Source organism: Macaca thibetana, chromosome 20, assembly GCF_024542745.1.
Source record: "Macaca thibetana thibetana isolate TM-01 chromosome 20, ASM2454274v1, whole genome shotgun sequence".
Taxonomy (NCBI): domain Eukaryota; kingdom Metazoa; phylum Chordata; class Mammalia; order Primates; family Cercopithecidae; genus Macaca; species Macaca thibetana.
In genome coordinates this window covers 72025545-72047852 of record NC_065597.1, presented here as the reverse complement: position 1 = coordinate 72047852, position 22308 = coordinate 72025545, and the positions used below count along the sequence as shown (strand labels likewise).

Sequence of the window (22308 nt, the reverse complement as noted above, 5' to 3'; positions counted from 1 at the left end):
GCATGATCTTGGCTCACTGCAGCCTCCGGGTTCAAGAGATTCTCCTGCCTCAGCCTTCCAATTAACTGGGATTACGGGCACCCACTACCACCCCCAGCTAGTTTTTGGATTTTTAGTAGAGATGGGGTTTCGCCATGTTGACCAGGGTCTCAAACTCCTGACCTCAAGGGATCCACCCGCCTAAGCCTCCCAAAATGTTGGGATTACAGGCGTGAGACACCGCACCCGGCCTAAACCAGGAAACACTTTAAATGCACATCCTCACATTTCTAGTGTATGTAGCTGGAAAAAAGGACATTCTTAATATGCTAATGCGGAGATCACCTAGTTACCCTACGGGAGAAAAGCAAGGCAAGGACCCACTGCACAGCAGGTTACCCCCAGGAAATCCAAGGGTGCAGCTGCCCACAAGAGCACATCATCTCTGCAGAAATACAAAAGCCCTAATGCTGGCTGCACTGGGGACACAGGTAGGAGGAAATTTCCCCCTGTAAACAGTTTTGAATTCTGAACTATGTGGACAGAACACCAAATTTTAAAACAAATAAAAGTGAACCTGGCTGGGCACAGTGGCTCTCACCTATAATCCCAGCACTTTGGGAGGCCGAGGCTGCAGTGAGCTCTGATGGCGCCACTGGTGCACTCCACCCTAGGTGACAGAGCAAGACCCTGTCTCCAAAAGTGAAGTCCTTTGGCAATAGACAGAAACGAGCACTTCTGCAGCTATCTTAAAAAACTAGTTTGGCACCAAAACTAGTTACAGTGACATGGTGTCTGCCTCACTGAGCTGCTCCAGCAGAGGCGCAGGCATTCTGCAAACTGGCGCTGCTGTGGGAAGGTGCTTACTCGGCACTGACAGCCATAAGCCAAGTCAGCTTTTCCCCCAGCAGTGCCACGGCCAGGACAATGCATCTCCCTCACCGCCAGTATAATTTTTAAAGGTAAGATTCTAAAATGACAAAAAAAAAAAAAACAAAACTAGACATGTACTAAAGAACAAAACAAACCCTGGCTGGGGATGGTGGCCCACACTTGTAATCCCAGCACTTCGGGAGGCCAAGGCAGGTGGACCGCGTGAGCCCAGGAGGTAGAGGTTGCAGTGAGCTGAGATCGCCCCACTGCACTCCAACCTGGGGGACAGAGTGAGACCCTGTCTCAGAAATTAAAATACGACTTAGGCTACATTGTGGGGAGTGATAAGGCTATGGATTTTTATTTCCTTTCTGTTGTTTTCTAACATTTTTGGTAACTTGTTTATGTAACTTCATTTTTTAAAAAATTGCTGTATACAAAATTTCCCCCAGAAAAGAAACTTCATCTATAACAAGTTAGAAAATGAAATTTTAAAATACTCACTAAGACACATCAAAGAATAATTCTTTAAAAATGGTACCAGAACTCTACAGAGAATGTAAGGTACCAAAGGATGTTGAAGACCTAAATAAAAATATCACATTCATCGGTGCAAATAAGTGATACTGTAACAGTGTCAATTCTCCTGAAAACTCATTTAGGGAATCTCAAAACAATCTCAGTCAAACCCCAACAGGCCAGACGCAGTGGCTCACACCTATAATCCCAGCACGGTGGATCACATGTGGCCAGTTTGAGACCAGTCTGGGCAACATAATGAGATCCCATTTCCACAAAAATTTTTTTTAAGAATTAGGAATGATGGTTCACACTGTCTCAGCTACTCACGAGGCTAAGGCAAGAGAATCATTTGAGCCCAGGAGTTTGAGGGTGCACACATCACTGCACTCCAGCCTGGGCAGCACACACCTTGTCTCAAAAGAAAGAAACATAGGAACAATGAATTCATGACTCTGTAAAGATTTCTTAAGATCCCAAAAAAGCATCTAATGAAAACGTAAATGTTCTATTAAGAATACCTACTCATCAAAAGATACCTAAAGGCAGGTGAAAAGACATTTACAACAGATAAAGGGCATATAAAGAATAGCGGGAAGAAAGGAGGGAAATCTTACATGCTTAGCCACTGTCAGGGCTGGGGGTTCTTGGTCCACCCTGGAAGCAGCTCCCACCACCGGGGCCACAGAGAAACCCACACAAGCCCCAGACGCGCGGACAAGAATATTCAGAGCAGCGTGGTTCTCCACCACTTCTGACCAAGAACCACCCGAGGCCCAGCAGAGCAGAACGGAGGAGTCTGCTGCCCCGAGGTGGGTTTCTGCAGCGGATATCATTCGGCTGTGAAAATGAACTTGTGGCAGCCCCTCTGCGTAGGCAACCCTCATGCCAAGTGAGCAATGTGAGACTTCAGCAAACACCAAGATCCACGTACAAAGCTCAAAACAGGCAAAACGGAGCATGTTCAGGACATGCACAGGTGGCAAAGCCACAGACCAAAACAAGGACATGGTCACAAGTTGGGATGCAGCTGGCCGGCCAGGTTCCGTTTCACATGGGTGCAGCCTAAACTGAATACAGCTCCTCAGAGTTACCCACATGTCCACAGGCCTCACGCACTTCTCTTCTGTGTCACATTCCACAACAGAAGAACACCACACACAGGATTCTGGGGGATCCCACAGGCTGGAAGGGCCAGGAGTGTGGCCTCACCTGGGGTTGATCTCCAGCGTGGGCTGCAGGAGCTGTGCCCGCTCCTCCTGGGTCTTGGCCAGCTGCCGCATGCGCAGGAAGTGGCGGGCAGCCCCCATCTCCAGCACGGTGACCATGGCAGGGTGGGTGTCCAGTCGGAGTGTCACCTGTGAGCAAAGCCAGGGGTTGAGGGTGATAAAGGCTCCCAATGTGAGAGGGCTGGGGACTGGCAGCATCTTAACCAGGGGTGAAGGTCACCCAGACTCCGAGGTAGCAGGCAGGATCTCAAGGACTCTCCCGTGCCAGTGCTACTCCCTCCCCATGACCCACTAACCTGTGGGCCCTGAGCTGATGCCCCACACAGATACTGTGCCTTAGGGCTCCACCACCCTGGTCCCCTGCTGCTGCCTCCAGGAGCTGCCCAAATCCATCCTCTGGTCCACGCCAGCCCACCTTGCATGAGGCCCCTCCTCCAAGTGACCATGCATGGGACACTCATTTCTTGCTCCAAGCTAGACTGATTCGGTGGGGGCGGGGGCGGGTCTTAGCTCTCTGAAGCCCACCCAAAACCCCCTAAGAACCCAAGGGAGAAGTGAGCTCCTGAGGGCTGGGGTAGCATGTCCCTTCTTCGGAACCCCCACGTCCTCAGCTCCTGCTGAGGGTTGCGACCGGGACAGTCCACTGGGGCTGCGGGTTTTTCCGTTTTCAGTTCGCAGCTGCTCGGGAGCAGGGCCGGGAGGAAGACACTGCCCTCCTGCCTCAGCGGCACTCCCGGGCGACACGTGCCCACCAGCGACCCACAGGGTCTCCAGCTGACACCATGGGCTTCTGCTGCTGCTGGAAGGACACCCACCGGGCCAGGTTCTAGAAGCTACCAGCTGGCCGGCCTGTTAGGCACACTGAGGGCCACAGTGGCTAAGTGGTCATCCATCCCCGGGAAAGCCTCACCTTCACGTTGGTGACACGCAACCCCAGCACGTTTCTCATCCAGGCCATGAGCTCCTCCGTCTCCTCCTCTGACAGGCGCTCGGCAGCTGCGGAAGAGCAGGCGAGAGTGAGCTCAGGCCTACACCCCCACTCCCCAGCTTCCATGGGGGCCATGCGGCATCCTGCTAGCTCCCACCTCCTCTCCCGCCAGGACGGAGATAGAAGCTAGCAAGATGCTTTTCATCTTAAAGTAAAACCTCAAAGGATGCTTCAGGTTGCCTGAGGCCCATACAACTTGGTTAGGGCTTTAAAAAGACAACACACAGCCTCTCAAGAAGCTGGGCCAGCTCCAGAAGCCAGCATGGTAGGAACACTGGACGGATCCTTGGTATCTAAACCAGAAGGCACCTCCCCCCCGTCACCAGGGTGCTCCCACGAGGCTCTTCTCGGGGGTGGCTGAGCCCAGGTCAACTGAGGAAAACCCAAGGGAAGCCGTCACTGCAGGACAGCAGAGGCGTGCAGGGAGTAGGCACTGGCCCCATGCCTAGAAAGCAAGGGATGCCGACCTGGGGACCCGTCCTCAAACTTCTCCTCCTTGTAGTGATCCACGACGATGTCCGTCTCCACGGAGATCAGCTGCTTCTTGTCAAACTCACGAAGGTGCAGCAGGGTGAGCTCATCGAACTGCTCATAGCAGAAGAGAACCTGCAGGTGGTCAAGAGCAGCTCGGTCAGGCCTGGGGGCCTCCCCCCACCACAGAAGAAAGGAGGAGGGCTGAGGGAGCCAAGCGGGCCACACGGGGGAACACTGGGGCAGGTGGGGATCCCAGGCCTACGTGACAGTTACTGCCACACCTGGGTCTGAGGAAGGCTCTCATCTGCCTTCAAGGCAGAAGCACTCCACGCATAAAGAAATCCACATGTGGCTGAGTGCAGTGGCTCATGCCTATAATCCTAGCACTTTGGGAGGCCAAAGCGGGCAGATCACAAGATCAGGAGTTCGAGACCAACATGGTGAAACCCTGTCTCTACTAAAAATACCAAAATTTGCTGGGCGTGGTGGCGGGCGCCTGTAATCCCAGCTACTCGGGAGGCTGAGGCAGGAGAATGGCTTGAACCTGGGAGGTGGAGGCTGCAGTGAGCCGAGATCACGCCACTGCATTCTAGCCTGGGCGACAGAGCAAAGACTCTGTCTCAAAAACAAACAAACAAACAAAAAAACGCACATGTGACTTCCAAGTGACACACACAACCATCACAGTCAGTCCAGCCTCTGTGTCCGTGACCCTGACTCACCGTGCAGCCCCACCCTGCATTGTGGGCAGGTTCACCCAGCAGAGAGCTGAGAAGGTCAAGACCCTCCCCCGGCTGCAGCCCCAGGAGCCTGCCCCACCCACCGCTCACCCACCTCTGTGTCTTTCTTCTTCATGGCCTCATAGTAGGGCGAGTGCTCTGCCAGGTGCCGGTTGGGGGCGCACAGGTAGTAGATGTTGCGGGTGCCGGCCTGCATGCGACTGGCGTATTCTGAGAGGCTGGTTAACTGCCCGGCGGGCAGCGCTGAGGACTCGTAGCGCAGCAGCTTTGCTATGTCCTCCTGGAAGGGACAGGGCAGGTCACCATTTGCTCCAGGCCCATGGGCTCAATGTCCCTCAACCAGCTGGGTGCAAACCCTCTGATGCCCATGGCCTCCTGACACTCCAGGCTGGCCCAGACGCGAAGGACAGTAGTAGACTTGGGGGTTGTCTGAGAGCAGGCCTTGCTCTGCCCATCAGGCCCCTTTCGGGAGCTCTGGGGACTTGGGAAGCACCTCTTGCAGGGGCTCTCCAGGGAGCTACGCGCACCATGCCCTGGGAGGGGACCCCCTGCCCCGCAACAGCAGAGCCTGGCCTGGACCTAGCATCTTCCCTTTCCCCGCAGCGACAGAGGCAGTCTCTGGTGAGCACACGGACATGGGTGAAGTCCACGGTTCTCAGTCCTCCTCACAGCTGGCCAGTGGGTGTCAGTAGGATTTGGAGAAGGACCCTTAGAGGAGGGGTTTGCCCTCCTCCCCATCACCTGAACACAACTGTGACCTCTGGAGCTCATGGGAGCTGCAGCTGGAAGGACACAGCGGGGAAAACAGACGGAAAGAGGGAAAAGCAAGGAGCTGGGCATCCACCCAGCAGGGCCCAGGCCACCCCTGCACACATGGTGGGTCTGCACTAAGACATGTCACACATGCACACCTACGAAGACCTAGAAATGTCTCTGGCTCCTACCTATGTGCTATTAACTCAAATGAAGATAAACGAGAATGAAGAGGCCTGTGTCAGAAGCTGCAGGAGTCTGCAGACAACCAGAACGCAGCCTCCTTGGGACCCCACACGCGTGGCCACCCTCCTCCCGCTGCTGGAGAGAAGGGACATCAGCACAGGATGGGCTCCTAGGATGAAATGTTCTGGGATTACGGTGGAGGCAGCTGCACCACACTGTGAATGCACTAAATGCCACTGAAGTGTACGTGTTAAAAGCTGAATTCTGTGAATTTGATGCTATGTAAATTGTATCTCAATAAAAAATGGACAAAAAATGTTTATGGAACAAATGTTTTGTTTTTCAGCCATCCACTGTTTCAGTAACTGAATGACTGGCCCCAGTAGCATAGTATTTGGAGACTGATATCCAGTACATGATAAATAGTCCCTCAACAGACACTGAGACCACCCCCTTCCCCACCTACAGGATCACAGTCCTTGGCTTGTCCCGCCTCTCTGTGGCTCCCCAGCCCCCAACATCCTCTGCGGGGAGACAGTCTGCGCACACCCCCTTCCTGCCACTACCTGGGCTGCAACTTCAGACAGCAGTGAGGCTGAGCCCTTCAGAATAGAGCACAGCACTGGCAGGAGGGTCAGGACGCGGCTGGAAGGTGCCAGAGGCCCAGAGGCCCGACTTTCCATTTCCTGACCCTGGCAGCAGCAGCAGCAGTAGCCAGGGGGCCCAGCTGCACCACCATCACGTCAGGGGATGCCTCCACCAGCTTCCTCAGCAACCCCAGGGACAAGGCGGCCCAGAGAAAGGCCTGGAACACAGCTCCTACCTTGACCTCCTGCTCGGTGGTGGTCACAATGCCCTCCCGCATGAACAGGCCGTAATCTTCAAAAAACTTTGCATATTTCTCAGCATCTTTTTTACTCTGATCAATGAAGAATTTGATCAGCCTCTGCTGTAAAACGTCCCGGAGTTTCCTACAGAAAAGAAATGCATTTAATACATACAAGCAGCCTCTATGAAATACAAATGGCCAGAGGGTACAAAAAAATGTTCAGCCCCCCTAAGAATCAAAATAGTGAAAACAACAAGGTACCGTTATTGGCCCAACTGAAAAAGACTGAGCAGAAAGACAGAAACCCTGGGCAGTGGCCGGACAGGAGGCAGCAGGGTGGAGCGCACACACCCCCCGGAGGCGGGAGGAGAACCGCTGCCCCCAGAGACAGATACCCACACCCAGAAAACACTTCCAACCTTTGAGCCAGTTGTTCCGATTGTAGGAACTGCACCTTAGGAAACACGTGAGCACACCAAGATTTACGTACCAGGATTTTCACTGTGGCACAGAAAATATAATTATGAACAACTTCATGTTCAAGAATATAGGCTAAAATTATGTAATGCTAAATGGCCTTTAAACAAAAAGCATCTTTTAATAATCCTCAATGACATGAGAAAGTTAACTGTTGAAAGAAAAACCAGAAAAATCCCAATATGGGTAAATTACAGTACGTCTATAGATACAGGCAAAAACTGTACATTCTACATGTACGTAACAATTTTCCATAATTAGGAGCAGCATTGTCTATACTATATATGTGCACTGTAATTTGGGGTTTATACTGAATATATGTACACTCTCATTTTTCAAAATTGGGATTTGAGGGATCAGGATATTTACTGCAGCATTACATAATGGCCTAAAATTAGGAACAACTTTATCACTGGGATTAGGGATATTTTTATTTCCTTCTTAATATTTCGCCTTTCCTTTAAGCAGGTAAATTACAACGTATTTCAACAATCCAGAGCAAGGGAACAACACTATATCAAGTTCATTTATAGCCTTTCCTCCTGCACTCCATCCCCAGTGACTCAGTGCTTCAGCCACAGGGCAGAATGGGACAGGACAGTAGCCCAGGATGCGGTGCAGAGCCCAGGGAAAGCGTCTATGCAGGGCCATGGTTGGGAAGTGCCTGGTATGGGTGTCAGAGCCCAAGAACCCCAGAGAAGGGTGTCCAGGCTGGGGGCATGACCAGCCCACTGTGGAGAGTCAGAGCCCAAGTGGGTGACAGGGACATCCGCAGAAGAGGGCAGTGGCAATGGTAGATTGGTTACATGGAGGGGGATTGGTCAAATGGGTAACTGTGTTAAACCTGGGTGACAGAGCGAGACTCCGTCTCAAAAAAAAAAAAAAAAAAAAAAAAAAAAAAAAAAGAATAATCAACCGGGCGAGGTGGCTCATGCCTGTAATCCCAGCACTTTGGGAGGCTAAGGTGGGTGCATCACCTGAGGTCAGGAGTTCCAAGACCAGCCTGGCCAACATGGTACCACCCTGTCTCTACTGAAAATACAAAAATTAGCTGGGCATGGTGGCGGGCGCCTATAATCCCAGCTACTCAGGTAGGCTGAGACAGGAGAATCGCTTGAACCTGGGAGGTGGAGGTTGCAGTGAGCTGAGATCACACCACTGCACTCCAGCCTTGGCAACAGAGCAAGAATCAGTCTCAAAAACAAAACAAAACAAAAAGAATGAGAGACAGATTTCTCACTGTCCAAAGGGACTTTCAGACACAGGAGAAGGAAAGACCAGAGCATCCCAGTGGCACTTTATTCATATTGGAGGTATCAGTGGGAACATGAGAAAAATAAATCAAGGTATAGGTATAGGTATGTACACACACACACACACACACACACACACACACACACACACACCACTCTCTGTCTCTCCTCTTCCTAAGCTCTATCTACTAAGAGGGCCTGGGAGCACTGACACCTTAATAGTGATGAACACCCACAGTGCCCAGATCTTGGCTTCTAAATACCATTCTCCATTAAAGGAGATAGGGATCCTCAGAGAAGTAGTAGTCCTAGGGCTAAAAGGCTTCATGCAATACAAGGTGAGCCTGGAACATCTAGTACCAGAGGAAGTCCTCAGAGCAGGATCTGCCCAGGGCCTGTCCAAAAGGATGGGAGACCATGAAGAGGCTCACACCGGCCACATCAGGGACCATCTGAACGTCAAAAATAATAGGCCAGATGCGGTGGCTCCCACCTGTAATCCCAGCACTTTGGGAGGCCAGGGCAGCTGGATCACTTGAGGTCAGGAGTTTGAGATCAGCCTGATCAGCATGGTGAAAATCTGTCTCTATAAAAAGTAATAAGCCGGGCATGGTGGCTCCCACCTGTAATCATAGCACTTTGGATGGCTGAGGCAGGTGGATCACCAGAGATCAGGAGTTTGAGACCAGCCTGGTCAACATGGTGAGACCCCATCTCTATTAAAAGTACAAAAACTTAGCAGGGCATGGTGGTGGGTGACTGTAGTCCCAGCTACTTGAAAGGCTGAGGCAGGAAAATCGCTTGAATCTGGGAGGCAGAGGTTGCGGTGAGCTAATATCTTGCCACTGCACTGCACTCCAGTCTGAGCAACAGAGTAAGACTCTATCTCAAAAATAAATAAATAAATAAATAATTTTTAAAAAATTTTAGTAATAATAGCAACATATTATAAACTCTTGAATAAAACATGAAATCAGCCCATATGAATAAATTATAAATAGTATAAACATAACACAATTTTTTTTTTTTAATCAGACGGAGTCTCGCTCTTGTCCCCCAGGCTGGAGTGCAGTGGCGCGATCTCGGCTCACTGCAACCTCTACCTCCCGGATTCAAGCAATTCTCCTGCCTCAGGCTCCCGAGTGGCTGGGATTACAGTTGCCCACCACCACGCCCAGCTAATTCTTCTTTTTTTTTTTTGAGATGAGTCTCACTCTGTCGCCCAGGCTGGAGTGCAGTGGCGCGATCTCGGCTCACTGCAACCTTCACCTCCCGGGTTCAAGCAATTCTCTGCCTCAGCCTCCCGAGTGGCTGGGATTAGAGGTGCCTGCCACCATGCCTGGCTAATTTTTTTGTTTTTTCAGTAGAGATGGGTTTCACCATCTTGACAGGCTGGTAACTCCTGACCTTGTGACCCACCTGCCTTGGCCTCCCAAAGTGCTGGGATTACAGGCGTGAGCCACTGTGCCCAGCCAAATTTTTCTATTTTTTAAGTAGAGACGGGGTTTCACCATGTTGGCCAGACTGGTCTCGAACTCCTGACCTCAGGTGATCCACTCGTCTCGGCCTCCCAAAGTGCTGGGATTACAGGCGTAAGCCACCTTGCCCGGCCAACACACAAATATTTTAAGTAAATAAATGAATATATTGAGAGTTTCATGAAGAATGTGACATTTACATAGCTTCAAAATACCACCCCTGTCACATCTGTTCATTACAAAGGGGAGGACATCCTTGTTTGTTGGAAATGCACCCAAAGGCATCGGGAAGCCAACTTCCTCTCACAGGGTTCGAGGAAAAACATGTTCTTGGTACCATGCTTCCAACTTTTAAGTCTGTGATTCTTTTAAAAGCTCTAATTTCAGCTGACTCTTTTCTGACCGAGGTGAGTTCTCAGACTGACAACGCAACCTTTGACAACCACAAGCTGGGATGAGGACTCCTGCTCTGCAGCTTTGGGCACCACCAGGGGGCCAGCAAGCCTGCCACAGCCAGGAATGCAGCTCCCTTACTGAGGAAGACCACCCCTCTGTGACTCAGTTTCCACAACTATGAGTGAGGACTCCCGGCTCCCCTCACAGGATGAAGCAGGTGTTTATGCAGGCTCAGCACCGTTCTCAGTGAAGAAGAAACACTCAGGAAACACATTCAGAAACGGGAGAGGAATGCAGTCGCCTCAGCCTGCAGGGACGCCAGGAGCTCCCTCTCCACAGGGCCTGGCCCCTGCCTCCACTTCATCCGTGAGCTTCCCAGATGAGGCCAGACGTGTCCCCAGTTCAGTGGGTGTCCTTTGCTTTATCCAGCCCAGGGACATTGTGCCAGGAACCTCCCCTCCTGTGGCCACTCCTGGGCAGGGTGATGGGGGTGGACAAAGGGTGGGGACAACTCCAGTACCAGCAATAATCTTCCGGGAGTCAGCCCCAAGCCCTCTCTTCACTGAAGTGAACTGAAACATTGGGCAGACCACCAGTAACCCACAGGCGTACTCCAAGCACGCACGGTCAATACACCAAAGAGCACGACTCTAACGATCACAGAACAGTTACTGCTGTGGGGCGGGGACGCATCCTGCCGAGGTCAGCACATCTGCTGCCCTGCGGTCATGTCAGCAGCAAGGTGGGGTCCTGCTGTCAGGAGCCAGCACGGCTGTGTGGGGAAACAAGGACTGAGGTCCCCTTTTCATTGATTATATAACGTATCTGTAGTGAGCAAGGAAAATACCTTTTATATGGTCAAATCCTCTGTCCAAGTAACCCCACCCCTAGTATTCTATCCTAAGGAAATATAGCTGCAGGTAAAGATTTCAGAACAGGCCGGGTGCAGTGGCTCACACTTGTAATCCCAGCACTTTGGGAGGCCAAGGCAGGCAGATCACAAGGTCAGGAGATCACGACCATCCTGGCTAACACGGTGAGATCTCGTCTCTACTAAAAATACAAAAAATTAGCCGGGCGAGGTGGCGGGCGCATGTAGTCCCAGCTACTTGAGAGGCTGAGGCAGGAGAATGGTGTGAACCCGGGAGGCAGAGCTTGCAGTGAGCCGAGATCGCACCACCACACTGCAGCCTGGGTGACAGAGCAAAACTTCGTCTCAAAAAAACACACACAAAAAGATTTCACAACAAAGATAAACATGTGCACTGCAGTGTCATACAGCAGAAACGCTGAGACAGCCCAGCTGTGCAGCCCCGAGGGACGGGATCGGTAAACTACGGTATGTCCCTGTGATATCCCATGATGTAGCAACTAAAAGTGCTTCCAAAAAATGACATGGGAACTGCTGCAAATAAACTAGGTAGAAAAAAGGAAACAGAGTATAAGCAATATGCATTCAGTTGTGTGAAAAACAAAAACAAAAAATCTAAGTGGCCAGGTACAGTGGCTCATGCCTGGAATCCCAGCACTTTGGGAGGCTAGGCCAAAGGATTGCTTGAGCCCAGGAGTTCAAGACCAGCCTGGGCTACACAGTAAGATCCCAACTCTACAAAAAATACAAAAAAATTAGCCAGGCATGGTAGCTCACACCTGTAGTCCCAGCTACTTGGGAGGCTGAGGTGGGAGGATTGCTTGCGCCCGAGAAGTTGAGGCTACAATGAGCTGTGATCACACCACTGCATTCCAGTCTGGGCAACACAGCAAGACCCTATCAGTCAACCAATAAAAGCATTACTGCGGCTTGCTTGGTTGAAAACAGAAAAAAATCTCCGTGGCTCTCTCTGCCTCTGAAGTGAGGTGGGAGGACATCACCGGCAGGCCATGTGACCTGTGCAGGGCTGGGCATGGACCCACCAGGCAGGAAGCCACACTGTCCACCATCTCCCCAGACCTGCTCCTGCCCATGGCACAGGACAGAATCTCTGAGGACCAGTGCCTCTCAGTATGGGCCTCTCGCCATCCCCACAGTACAGCCCAAACACACACCAACTACCCAGCCTCATCCTTTACCCGAGAAGCCGCTTCCATTTCAACACTGGAGAAAAATCGGTGGAAGAACGCACTGTAGGCACGTGGCGGGCTCTGACAAGGCCCGCTCCATGGCATGCTGCACATGGTGGGCTCTTGAGAGACCTCCCGAGCTCCTAATTCCAGCTGAATCCTCACCCCACAGGCTCCCTCTGAAACCTGCCCTATGTGGCTGCCAATCTACCCAACCCTAAACCGTCAACAGCAGTCATCTCTGGGGGAGAGCACAGGTGGCTTGAATGTGCTCTAGTAAGGAAATATTACTTGCATTAGGGGAAAAAAAGCCAGTAAGCGAGGTTTTGAACAAAGACTATTTGGTGAACCTGGGGCCAGGATGGGGAAGTCATAGCTACTGATGGAGAACCCGGAGCTAGTGCACTGGAGTCCCCTCCACACAGGGCTGGCCTGCTGCAGGGTTGCAGTCACAACCCTGGGGCACAGGTGGGCAGGTCTGGCTCTGCGGCCCCTCCCCCTATCCAGACTCCAACCTCAGCCATGACCAGCTGTCCCCACGTTCTTCTGGACCACAGGCCTCAGAAGCCAGGCCAGCACCTGGAAGGCTCCTGAGGGCCCCCATGTGCAGGCCAGGCTTCCCCATCCACCTCTGCTCTCAGCTCCATGGGCCATGGCTAGGGCCCTCTGGGGGCAAAGGAGCGGGTAGGGGCCTTGTCCCCAGCACGGTCCTCTCCCCACGGCCCGAGGCTCACCTGATGAGCATGCTCTCCTGCAGCAGCTCCCGGCTGAGGTTCAGGGGAATGTCCTCACTGTCCACCACACCTGGGAGACACGGCGGTCAGCTTCTCCGGGGGCTGCGGCCCTCCACACCACCCAACATTCCCCATTAACCTGTCCTTTGTCTTCAGGCCTGGCCTTCAACCCAGCACGTGTGCTAAGAGGGAAGCAGAGAGGCGGCACTGGTGGAGCTTCCTCTACGTCCTGCCACCTCCCAGAACAGTGACCTGGGCTGTGGGTGGGCGGGCCAGCCTCGGGATACACTTGGACAACCACAGCCTGGGCTTTATGTTAAAAATCGTAACTCTGGCTGGGCACGGTGTCTGATGCCTGTAATCCCAGCACTTTGGGAGGTTCAGGCAGGCATATCATGAGGTCAGGAGTTCAAGACCAGCCCGGCAATTATGGTGCAACCCCATCTCTACTAAAAATACAAAAATGAGCCAGGCGTGGTGGTGCATGCCTGTAACCCCAGCTACTCAGGAGGCTAAGGCAGGAGAATCACTTGAACCCAGAAGGTAGCGGTTGCAGTGAGCCACGACTGTGCCACCGCACTCCAGCCTGGGCGACAGAGCAAGACTCATCTCAAAAAAAAAAAAAAAAAAAACCATCAGGGATGGTTTGCACCTATGTGTACCAAGGCTTAAATACTGAAGTCTTTCTTAAACTATAATCTCACTCAAATGTAACACAAGTCACATATAAACCTGAAACTCACACAATATTCCTACACACGGAAAGACCTCAATGTGAACACCCCAGTGCTCCCCCAAGATCAGCCATTCACACAGGGAGGCGGGGCAGCTCCCGGGGTGTGTAAACGTGGCTGACTCGCAGGCCCACAGGCAGTGAAGGCCTATGGTGGTGCAGGCCCATGGCGGTGCAGGCCCGTGGTGGTGCAGGCCCACAGAGGTGCAGGCCCGTGGTGGTGCAGGCCCATGGCGGTGCAGGCCCATGGTGGTGCTCTCGCTGCAGATGGCTGCTGAGAACGGAATCAGCCAGGTCCCTCACAGATGCAGCAGGCGACACCGGGCCACAGGGGCACAGCTCACGGACTCTGGGCAGCGTACCTCGGATGAAACGCAGCCACTTGGGCAGAATGTCCGTGGCCTTGGTCTGGATGAGGACTTTGCGGCTGTACAGTGCAATGCTGGAGCCCAGCTCCCGGCTCACGTCAAACATGGACGGTTTCTGGGGGTGAGGAGAACACGCCATCATGTGGCACTGACCCTCCCCAGGTAGGTCCTCGCTGGGAGGCAGGGGGCAGACGCGATGAATCCAGCGCCCACTGCCCCCCTCACCCTCCCCCGGCATCTGCTCTGAGTTGAAGCCCAGTGCAGGGGCCCCACAGTGCCCCACACTGTGGCTCTGCAGGGGCCGAAGGCCTTCTCTGGCAGCTGCTGCCCTCCCCAGTCCACCCCCTAAGGAGGACACAAGAAAGTGAACCTTGCACGTACCCCTGAATACCCTGAACACAGCCAAACCTTGCTACAGGTCAGGGGTCAGCAAAAAGCCCTCCAGCCAAATCCAGCTCACGGCCTACCTCTGTGTAGCCTAAGAGTCGTTTTCACACTTATAAACAGTTGAGGACAGATTTCGGAAAGGAGGATCTCATGAGACATGAAGATGAAATTCAAATTTCAGTGTCTATGCAGCTCATGGGACCCAGCCCTGTGTGCTCGGGGGGCAGCATGGGCGATGCTGCTTCCTCACCCGGCAGGGTTAGTGGCTACGACAGAGACCAGGTCCGAAAAGCCGGGGCCAGCTCCTGTCTGGCTCAGTTCCTGTCTGTCCCTCACGGAACCCATCTGCCAGCACCTGCTCCATACTGGCACTTCCGGAACCAGGACCCACACCTCATCACAGGGGATCCGGTGAAAATGTGGGGCTATCTAGTTCAAATGTGAAGGGACCTGGTTAAAATGTGGGGGGACCTGGTTAAAATCCAGGGAGTCTGCTTAACATCCAAGGGATCTGGTTAAAATGCAGGGGGACCTTGTTAACATGCGGGGAGAGCTTGTTAAAATGTGGGCTCCCACGCAGGAGCCCTGGGTGGGGCCTGAGACTCTAACAAGCCCCTGGAGGCCACACCTGGGTGGCTCTTTCCAAGACGGATGCCAACTGTGCGGGACATTACGAGAGTTCCAGGCAGACAAGGACAGGAAAGCCTGGGGCGGGACAGGCTGGCTCAGCCCCCAATAGGTCTCCTTACGGCAGGATCTGTGGGCACTTCAGTGTGGTAAAGGAAAGCAGGGGAGTTGGAGGGTGTTGAGGAAGCACACAGAGGCCCACAGAGCGGCAGACCACAGGCCTTCCCAGAGCGCCTGGCAGGACAGCATCCACTGATCCACAGCAGGTGATGCAGGCTCTGAGGGCCCTCCCCAGGCAGGCCCCAGTCCACAAGCCCCCACCCCAGCCTGCACTGAGATGCCCATCAATCCTTCCCTCGCCATGTGTGACCCCTGAGGGAGGAAACATCTGTGGTCACCCACCCAGAGGCATCTGTTCTTTCTTTTTTTTCAGCGATGAGGTCTCACTATGTTGGCCAGGCTGATCTGCAACTCCTGGGCTCGGGTGATCCACCCTCCTCAGCCTCCCAAAGTGCCGGGATGACAGGCGTGAGCCACTGCACCCAGCACTACCTGTTTTTTATGCCCTCACGCGGCCACGTTAATCATGTGACATCTGCAGAGCTGACGTCACGGGGGGACAAAACAAGAGTCCCCCCGAGGGCCACGGGCCTGCCGCAGCAGCTCACCGTATCCGGCACGTAGAAGAGGCTGCGGATGTTGAGCGGCGCGTCCGTCTTATAGTGCAGGGTGTAGCGGGGCTTGTCGTAAGCCTGCGCGATGTAGCGGTAGAACTCTTCATGTTGCCACTCGCTGATGTCCTTGGGGTCCATCATCCAGATGGCCTGGAAACAGAGATGGGCGGGGAGAGCGTCGTGTTTACCACGCACGTATTCCCCACCACCGTGCAGGCCTGAGCCACCGCAGCGCCTGTCCCTAGACAGGCCCCTGGGACAGACAGGCAGTGGTCTCAGGTGTAGACCCCTCTCCAGCCCCACCAGTGGGCTGCGCTGGGAAGTGCAGGGGAGACACACAAGGCTCTGGGGCACCTCAGGACGACATGTCAGATGGACCAGCCGGGCTCTGAGGGGGCCTGTGGGAGAGGACGACGCTGCCCAGCAGGGCGAGCTGACAAATATGGTGAGGGCTGTGAGAGCGAGGATGACCCACGCTGCACCACAGCTGAACCGCGAGGAGCGGAGTCAGTCACTGAGGACAGCAGTCCGCATGACTCCATCCAGAAGAAATGTCTGGAACAGGCAGCCCAACGGACAGAAAGGAGACCGTGGCTGCAGGGGCGGGGGGAAGGGTGGTGGGGAAAGGGCTTTTTGGGGTGATGGGATGTTCTGGAATTGATGTGGGGTGGCTGCACTGAACACCATGGCTGCACACTAACGTGGTGACCCAGCTGGGATGGGCAGTACACCTCAGTGAACACTGACTCCTGACCCCAGCTGCCCGGTACACAGGGGTGGGCTGTGGTGGAGCTGGGCCCTGCCTCATCCCCACACCCAGGTCTCATCTCTACAGAGCAGCTTGCCCTGTGACTCTGGGCCGCAACCCCCGGGCTCATCTCTTCCCCGCTGCCCTGAAACGTACAGCTTCGTCTCCATGGCTGAGCAGCCCGTGGAGGAGCTCGGGCCCACCTGCAAGGTGTTCTTCCGCCTTCCATTCAGGTACAAGGGGAAGCTGACGAAGTTGCTGTACTTCGCTACCACATCTGGAAAGGACAAAACAAAAACCACACTGCATCTACAATGCTGGTGAAAATGCAAGCTTTGCAGCAGCTCTAGGGTGAGCGCCAGCCTGCTGGGAAGGGTCCTCCATGCTGTGCCCACTTCACAGGTACAGAAATGGGGCACACGGGGACACCTGTCCTCCCGCCAGTCTCACGGGGGCAGCAGCAGAGCCCAAGTGAGAACCAGATCTGTGGAGGCCCCGGCGGCTGCGAGACTGCAATGCCAGCTCGTGGCTGAAACATGGCTTTCTGGGCTGACTCCTGGAGGGTACTCAGGGCCTCCCTGAGCATCCAGCAGGACACATACAGGGAAGGCCACACCCACATCCTGAGACAGGACTGCGCCAAATCCCCAGGTGCGCTAAAGGCCAGGCGCTACGCAGAGGAAGGAGAATGAGGCCTGCCTCAGCCAGGCCGGCTTCCTCCCAGTCCCAGCACACGGAACCAGCAGGAGCTCAGTGCTACGCAGCCCTGGCGGGCAGCCCCTCCCAATCCTACAGCACCTCGGTCCTTCGTGGCTCTTCCTGTACACCCTTCATGCAGGCAGAACCCAGGAAAATGCCTGCTGACCTGGTGGCCTCCAGGCCACACATGGATCCCGGAGTGAGCCTGGGCCCAGGCTCCTGCTCACCTCGCACCCGGGCCTCGCTAGCAAACTCCCTGCAGTCGGATTTCAGGTGGATGATGATTTTTGTCCCGGTTCTAACTCCTGAAGCTTCAGCGATTTCAAACACTCCAGAGCTAAAGCAGGCAAGGAAAGGAAAAGCCAGGTGGGCACGACCCTGGGACACACCCTGCATGGGACTCCAGCAGTTCCCTAGGGTTTCACAGGCAGAGCCCAAACCAACACATGACACACCTCAAATGCCCCATTTCTGACCCCAGGGCACCACTCAGGCCATCAAATCCCTATCAGGAATGATGGCCCTGTGGCGGGCGGCAGAGTTCTGGTTCCCTTGGGTGGTGGGCCGGGGGTCCTCCACCTACCCTGGGCTTGGAAGAAGCTCCTGGGCTTGCCCCGAAAACCCTGGGGCACTGTGGGAGCCTGGCCCAGCTCCAAATCAGCTGCCGGATGCCCAGGGGCCAAAACAAAGGCCAGGGGGCCAGGCGCCCCCTAAGAAGAACAGAAAACCATCTCAGAAGCACAGGAGCGTGGAATCCCCCAGCAGGGTCATGTGGATGCCTTGACCCAAGTTTACTGTGAGCCCTGCTCTCATGGAATTAAACAGGAAAGTGAGTTTTGGGAGAGCGGGGAGTCCAGCTGAGCACACGGCACACACTGTGGAACAGAAATGGCATCATGGAGGGAGGACACCTCAGCTGGCTGGAAGCGGCTCACCTGCTAAAAAGCCCCCAGAGCTGGGTGTGGAGGCTGAGGCAGGAGAACTGCTTGAACCCGGGAGGTGGAGGTTGCAGTGAGCCAAGATTGTGCCACTGCACACCAGCCTGGGCAACTAAACTCCGTCCCAAAAGAAAAAAAAAAAAAGCCCACAGCAGGCTCCTCACCCTACAGAGGCAGAGGTGGGCTGGGGAGGCAAAGCCAGGAAATGCCAGGGCTGGGAGGAAGCAGAATGAGCTCCTGCAGAAGGTCGGTCACAGGAGGCTGCAGAGGGGCCACTGGGCGAGAGGCCAGTCCTGCAGCCCAGCCACTGAGGAAGGAGCTCAGTGTGGGCTGGGCCTGCCTTCCCAAGTGCAATGGTGGTGACCAACCACATGGGACCAGAGAGGCGCCATGGGCCACTTGGAGCCACAAAAGTCACTGACTCCCCAAAGTGGAAGAGTCAGATTTTACATAAAAAGCCCAGAAAATGCCTGTGTGCATTTTCTGGCCAGGTACGGTGGCTCACGCCTGTAATCCCAGCACTTTGGGAGGCCGAGGCAGGCGGATCACCTGAGGTCAGGGGTTCAAGACCAGCCTGACCAACATGGAGAAACCCCGTCTCTACTAATAATACAAAATTAGCCAGGCGTGGTGGCGCGTGCCTGTAATCCCAGCTACTCAGGAGGCTGAGGCAGGAACCCGGGAGGCGGAGCTTGCAGTGAGCAGAAATAGCGCCACTGCACTCCAGCCTGGGTAACAGAGCGAGACTCCATCTCAAAAAAAAAAAAAAAGCCCAGAAAATGCCTGTGTGCGTTTTCTGAGTCCAACCCTTTCCAAACTCCATGCTAAGGGCTCCAGCTCAGCTTTGAGCTGCCTGTCAGGCGACATTCGTCACTCACCCATCTGAAAGCCACCGGTAACCCGGGCTCCCCGGGGCTGCCGAGCGGGAATAGACTTCCACTCTGTCGGCCACCATGAAAGCTGAGTAGAAACCCACTCCAAACTGGCCGATGATCTTGCTGCTGGCCTCAGCCTGGTTCTGCAGCGTGTCCAGGAAAGCCTGTGGGGCAGAGGCCAGTTAGGGAGGCAGACTCCCCTCCAGAGAGGAGACACTCACGACACCGCGGCTGTTCTGCCAGTACCGCTAAGACCTCTTCATCCTTAAAACAGCCACACCGACTACTTTTCCACCCCATTCTACACATGAAGAGCTAAGTCACAGAGAGGTGACACACTGGCCCTAGGACACCCAGCTGGCAGCAGTGGGACAAGTGTGTATTCCATTTGATTCCCAAAGCTTGTAGTCCTGCCTGTCCCAGACAGGGGGAGGCCTGCGGGTCACACCTGGAGTGGAGAAGGAGCAGCCTGAATAAGCTCCTTCCCTTGAATAAGCTCCTTCCATAGGAAGGCCAGGAGTGAGGAGAGCCTCCAAACTGGCTTCCAGATTCAACTCTCTTAGAGACTACACTTTGTGGGAAAAGAGTGGAAATCACGCACATGCGTCTGTAAGCACCGCACAGCACTCAAGTTTTCTACTATAACATTGCCAAAGATCCTAAGGCCAAAAATCGAGTAAAATGCACACACCCACTGCCCTGGCCCATGCTGTCTGATGGAACTTTCTCCGATGATGGGAACATTCTGCATCTGCCAGGTGCACTTGGACAGCCTGCCGAGCACCTGGAATGTGGCCTGTACAGCTGAGAAGCTCGATGCCCCCTTTTATTTAATTTTAATGCATTTACATTTAAACTGCCACATACAGCTGGTGGCCGCCACACAGGACAGCAGACCAACCTCGAGAGAAATACAACAAAAAACGTAACGTGGCGGGTAAAGTCAGTTATGGTAGTTTTTATTTATTTTTTTTTTTTTGGGGGGGGGGGGGTTTCGTTTTTGTTTTTGAGATGGAGTCTCACTCTGTTACCCAGGCTGGAGTGCAGTGGTGCGATCTCGGCTCACTGCAACCTCTGCCTCCCAGGTTCAAGTGATTCTGCTGCCTCAGCCTCCCAAGTAGCTGGGATTACAGGTGCACACCACCACGCCCAGCTAAATTTTGTATTTTAGTAGAGATGCAATTTCACCCTGTTGGTCAGGCTGGTCCAAACTCCTGACCTCAGGTGATCCTCCTGCTAGGCCTCCCAAAGTACTGGGATTACAGGCGTGAGCCGCCATGCTCAGCCCAGTTTTTTTTTTTTTTTTTTTTTTTTAGATGGAGTTTTGCTCTTGTTGCCCAGGCTGGAGAGTAACGGCATGATCTCGGCTCACCACAACCTCTGCCTCCCAGGATCAAGTGGTTCTCCTGCCTCAGCTTCCTGAGTAGCTGAGATGACAGCTCCCACCATGCCCGTCTAATTTTTTGTATTTTTAGTAGAAACAGGTTTCACCATGTTAGCCAGACTGGTCTTGAACTCCTGACCTCATGATCCACCCAACTCGGCCTCCCAAAGTTCTAGGATTACAGGCATGAGCCAAAGCACCTGGGCAGGTAGTTTTTTTAAAGTAGAAATTTCTGGCTGAATGCAGCGGCTCAAGCCTGTAATCGTAGCATTCTGGGAGGCTGAGGCAGGAGGACTGCTTGAGGCCAGGAGTCTGAGACCAGCCTGGGCAACAAAGCAAGACCCCTGTCTCTACAAAAAAAATACAAAATTAGCTGGGTATAGTGGCACATGCCTGTAGACCCAGCTACTCAGGAGGCTGAGGTGGGAGGACTGCTTGAGCCCAGGAGTTCAAGGTTGCAGTGAGCTGTGATTGCACCACTGAACTCCGGACTAGGCAACAGAGTGAGACCCTGTCTCTGAATGAATAAGCGGATCAACGAATAAATGAATAAATAAATAAATGTAGAAATTTCTGTGAATTACTTTGGATCAACAATTGCTCTATTTTCAAGTAGTTGGTACCAAGTGCCACATGGGCGGCACTCAGGCTAACAACAACTAGGCAGAAAAGCACTCAGCCAGTAAGGAGGGCACCAGGGTGACCCAAGGCCACCCACCTTTGTCCTAGTTTGGCACAGACACTGTTGAGGAAACCCTGAGCACCCACACCTGTCTTCCCTTTGCAGACTGCAGTCACACCAGCAGCCAAATGACACCCTAGACCTAAGGGCTGACTTGCCCCTACAAAGCAGTTTCCCTTTCCTTCCTTTCCCCCTTTCTCTCTTTCTTTTACAGAGTCGGGATCTTGCTCTGTCGCCCAGGCTGGATCACAGTGGTGCAATCATAGCTCACTGCAACCTTGAACTCCTAGGCCCAGGCGATCCTCCAGCCTCAGCCTCCTGAGTAGGTGTGACTTCAGGTGCATGTCACCACGCCCAGACCCACAGAGCGGTTCTGAGCAGAACCATCAAACCCACAGACATCGCATCCCAAGCCTGTTCTCATGCATGGCGCTGTGTGAGAGGAGACTGATCCCTCTGACCCTCTCTGCATCAAGCCCACGAGGCTCAGGGAATCGACTTTGCAGAAAAGTGTCGTGAGGCAGAACAACACATCTAGACTCAGACCAACAGCCTGGGAAGCTCCAGCTCTCACCCTTTTCCAGCTATGGGCAAAGCCCTTACTTCAATCTCCTCATGTATAAAATGAGAACACTAGGTCGGGCGCGGTGGCTCACGCCTGTAACCCCAGCACTTTGGGAGGCCAACATGGGTGGATCATGAGGTCAGGAGTTCAAGACCAGCCTGGCCAACATGGTGAAACCCTGTCTCTACTGAAGATACAAAAAATTGGGCAGGCATGGTGGCACACCCCTGTAATCCCAGCTACTTGGGAGGCCAAGGCAGGAGAACTGCTTGAACTGGGAGGCAGAGGTTGCAGTGAGCCAATACAGTCGGTCCTCATCTCCAGGGTTCCACATTTGCAGATTCAACCAGCCAAGGATCGAAAATACTCAGAAAAAAATAAAAAACAACACAATGATAAAAAGTAGTATAAAAAACATAACTATGTTATATCTATATATAGCATTTACGTTGTATCAGGTATTATAAGTAATCTAGAGATCATTTAAAGCATACAGAAAGACATGTCTACAAAATACGGCACCACTTTAATCCAGGACTGGAGCATCTGCAGATTGTGGTATGCAAGGGGGATCCTGGATCCAACCCCAACCCCCAGATACTGAGGGATGGCTGTCATGTCATGAGGTGTTCCCACAATGCCCGCTGCGTGGCATGCAA

At 53.5% G+C, this 22308-nt stretch overlaps 1 protein-coding gene across 1 annotated transcript in view; it reads right to left on the bottom strand.

The window, feature by feature from the left end:
• Nucleotides 1-22308, bottom strand: part of TRAP1 (TNF receptor associated protein 1) — a 427467-nt gene that overhangs the window by 1612 nt on the left and 403547 nt on the right. The window contains exons 7-17 of the mRNA XM_050774272.1: nucleotides 19022-19182; nucleotides 17433-17542; nucleotides 16710-16783; nucleotides 15753-15908; nucleotides 14065-14185; nucleotides 12970-13039; nucleotides 6565-6712; nucleotides 4897-5082; nucleotides 4056-4194; nucleotides 3511-3596; nucleotides 2584-2729 (exon numbers count right to left, since the gene is read on the bottom strand). Of these exons, the coding sequence (XP_050630229.1) occupies nucleotides 2584-2729; nucleotides 3511-3596; nucleotides 4056-4194; nucleotides 4897-5082; nucleotides 6565-6712; nucleotides 12970-13039; nucleotides 14065-14185; nucleotides 15753-15908; nucleotides 16710-16783; nucleotides 17433-17542; nucleotides 19022-19182 (1397 nt within the window). The remainder of the gene's footprint in view (nucleotides 1-2583; nucleotides 2730-3510; nucleotides 3597-4055; nucleotides 4195-4896; nucleotides 5083-6564; nucleotides 6713-12969; nucleotides 13040-14064; nucleotides 14186-15752; nucleotides 15909-16709; nucleotides 16784-17432; nucleotides 17543-19021; nucleotides 19183-22308) is intronic.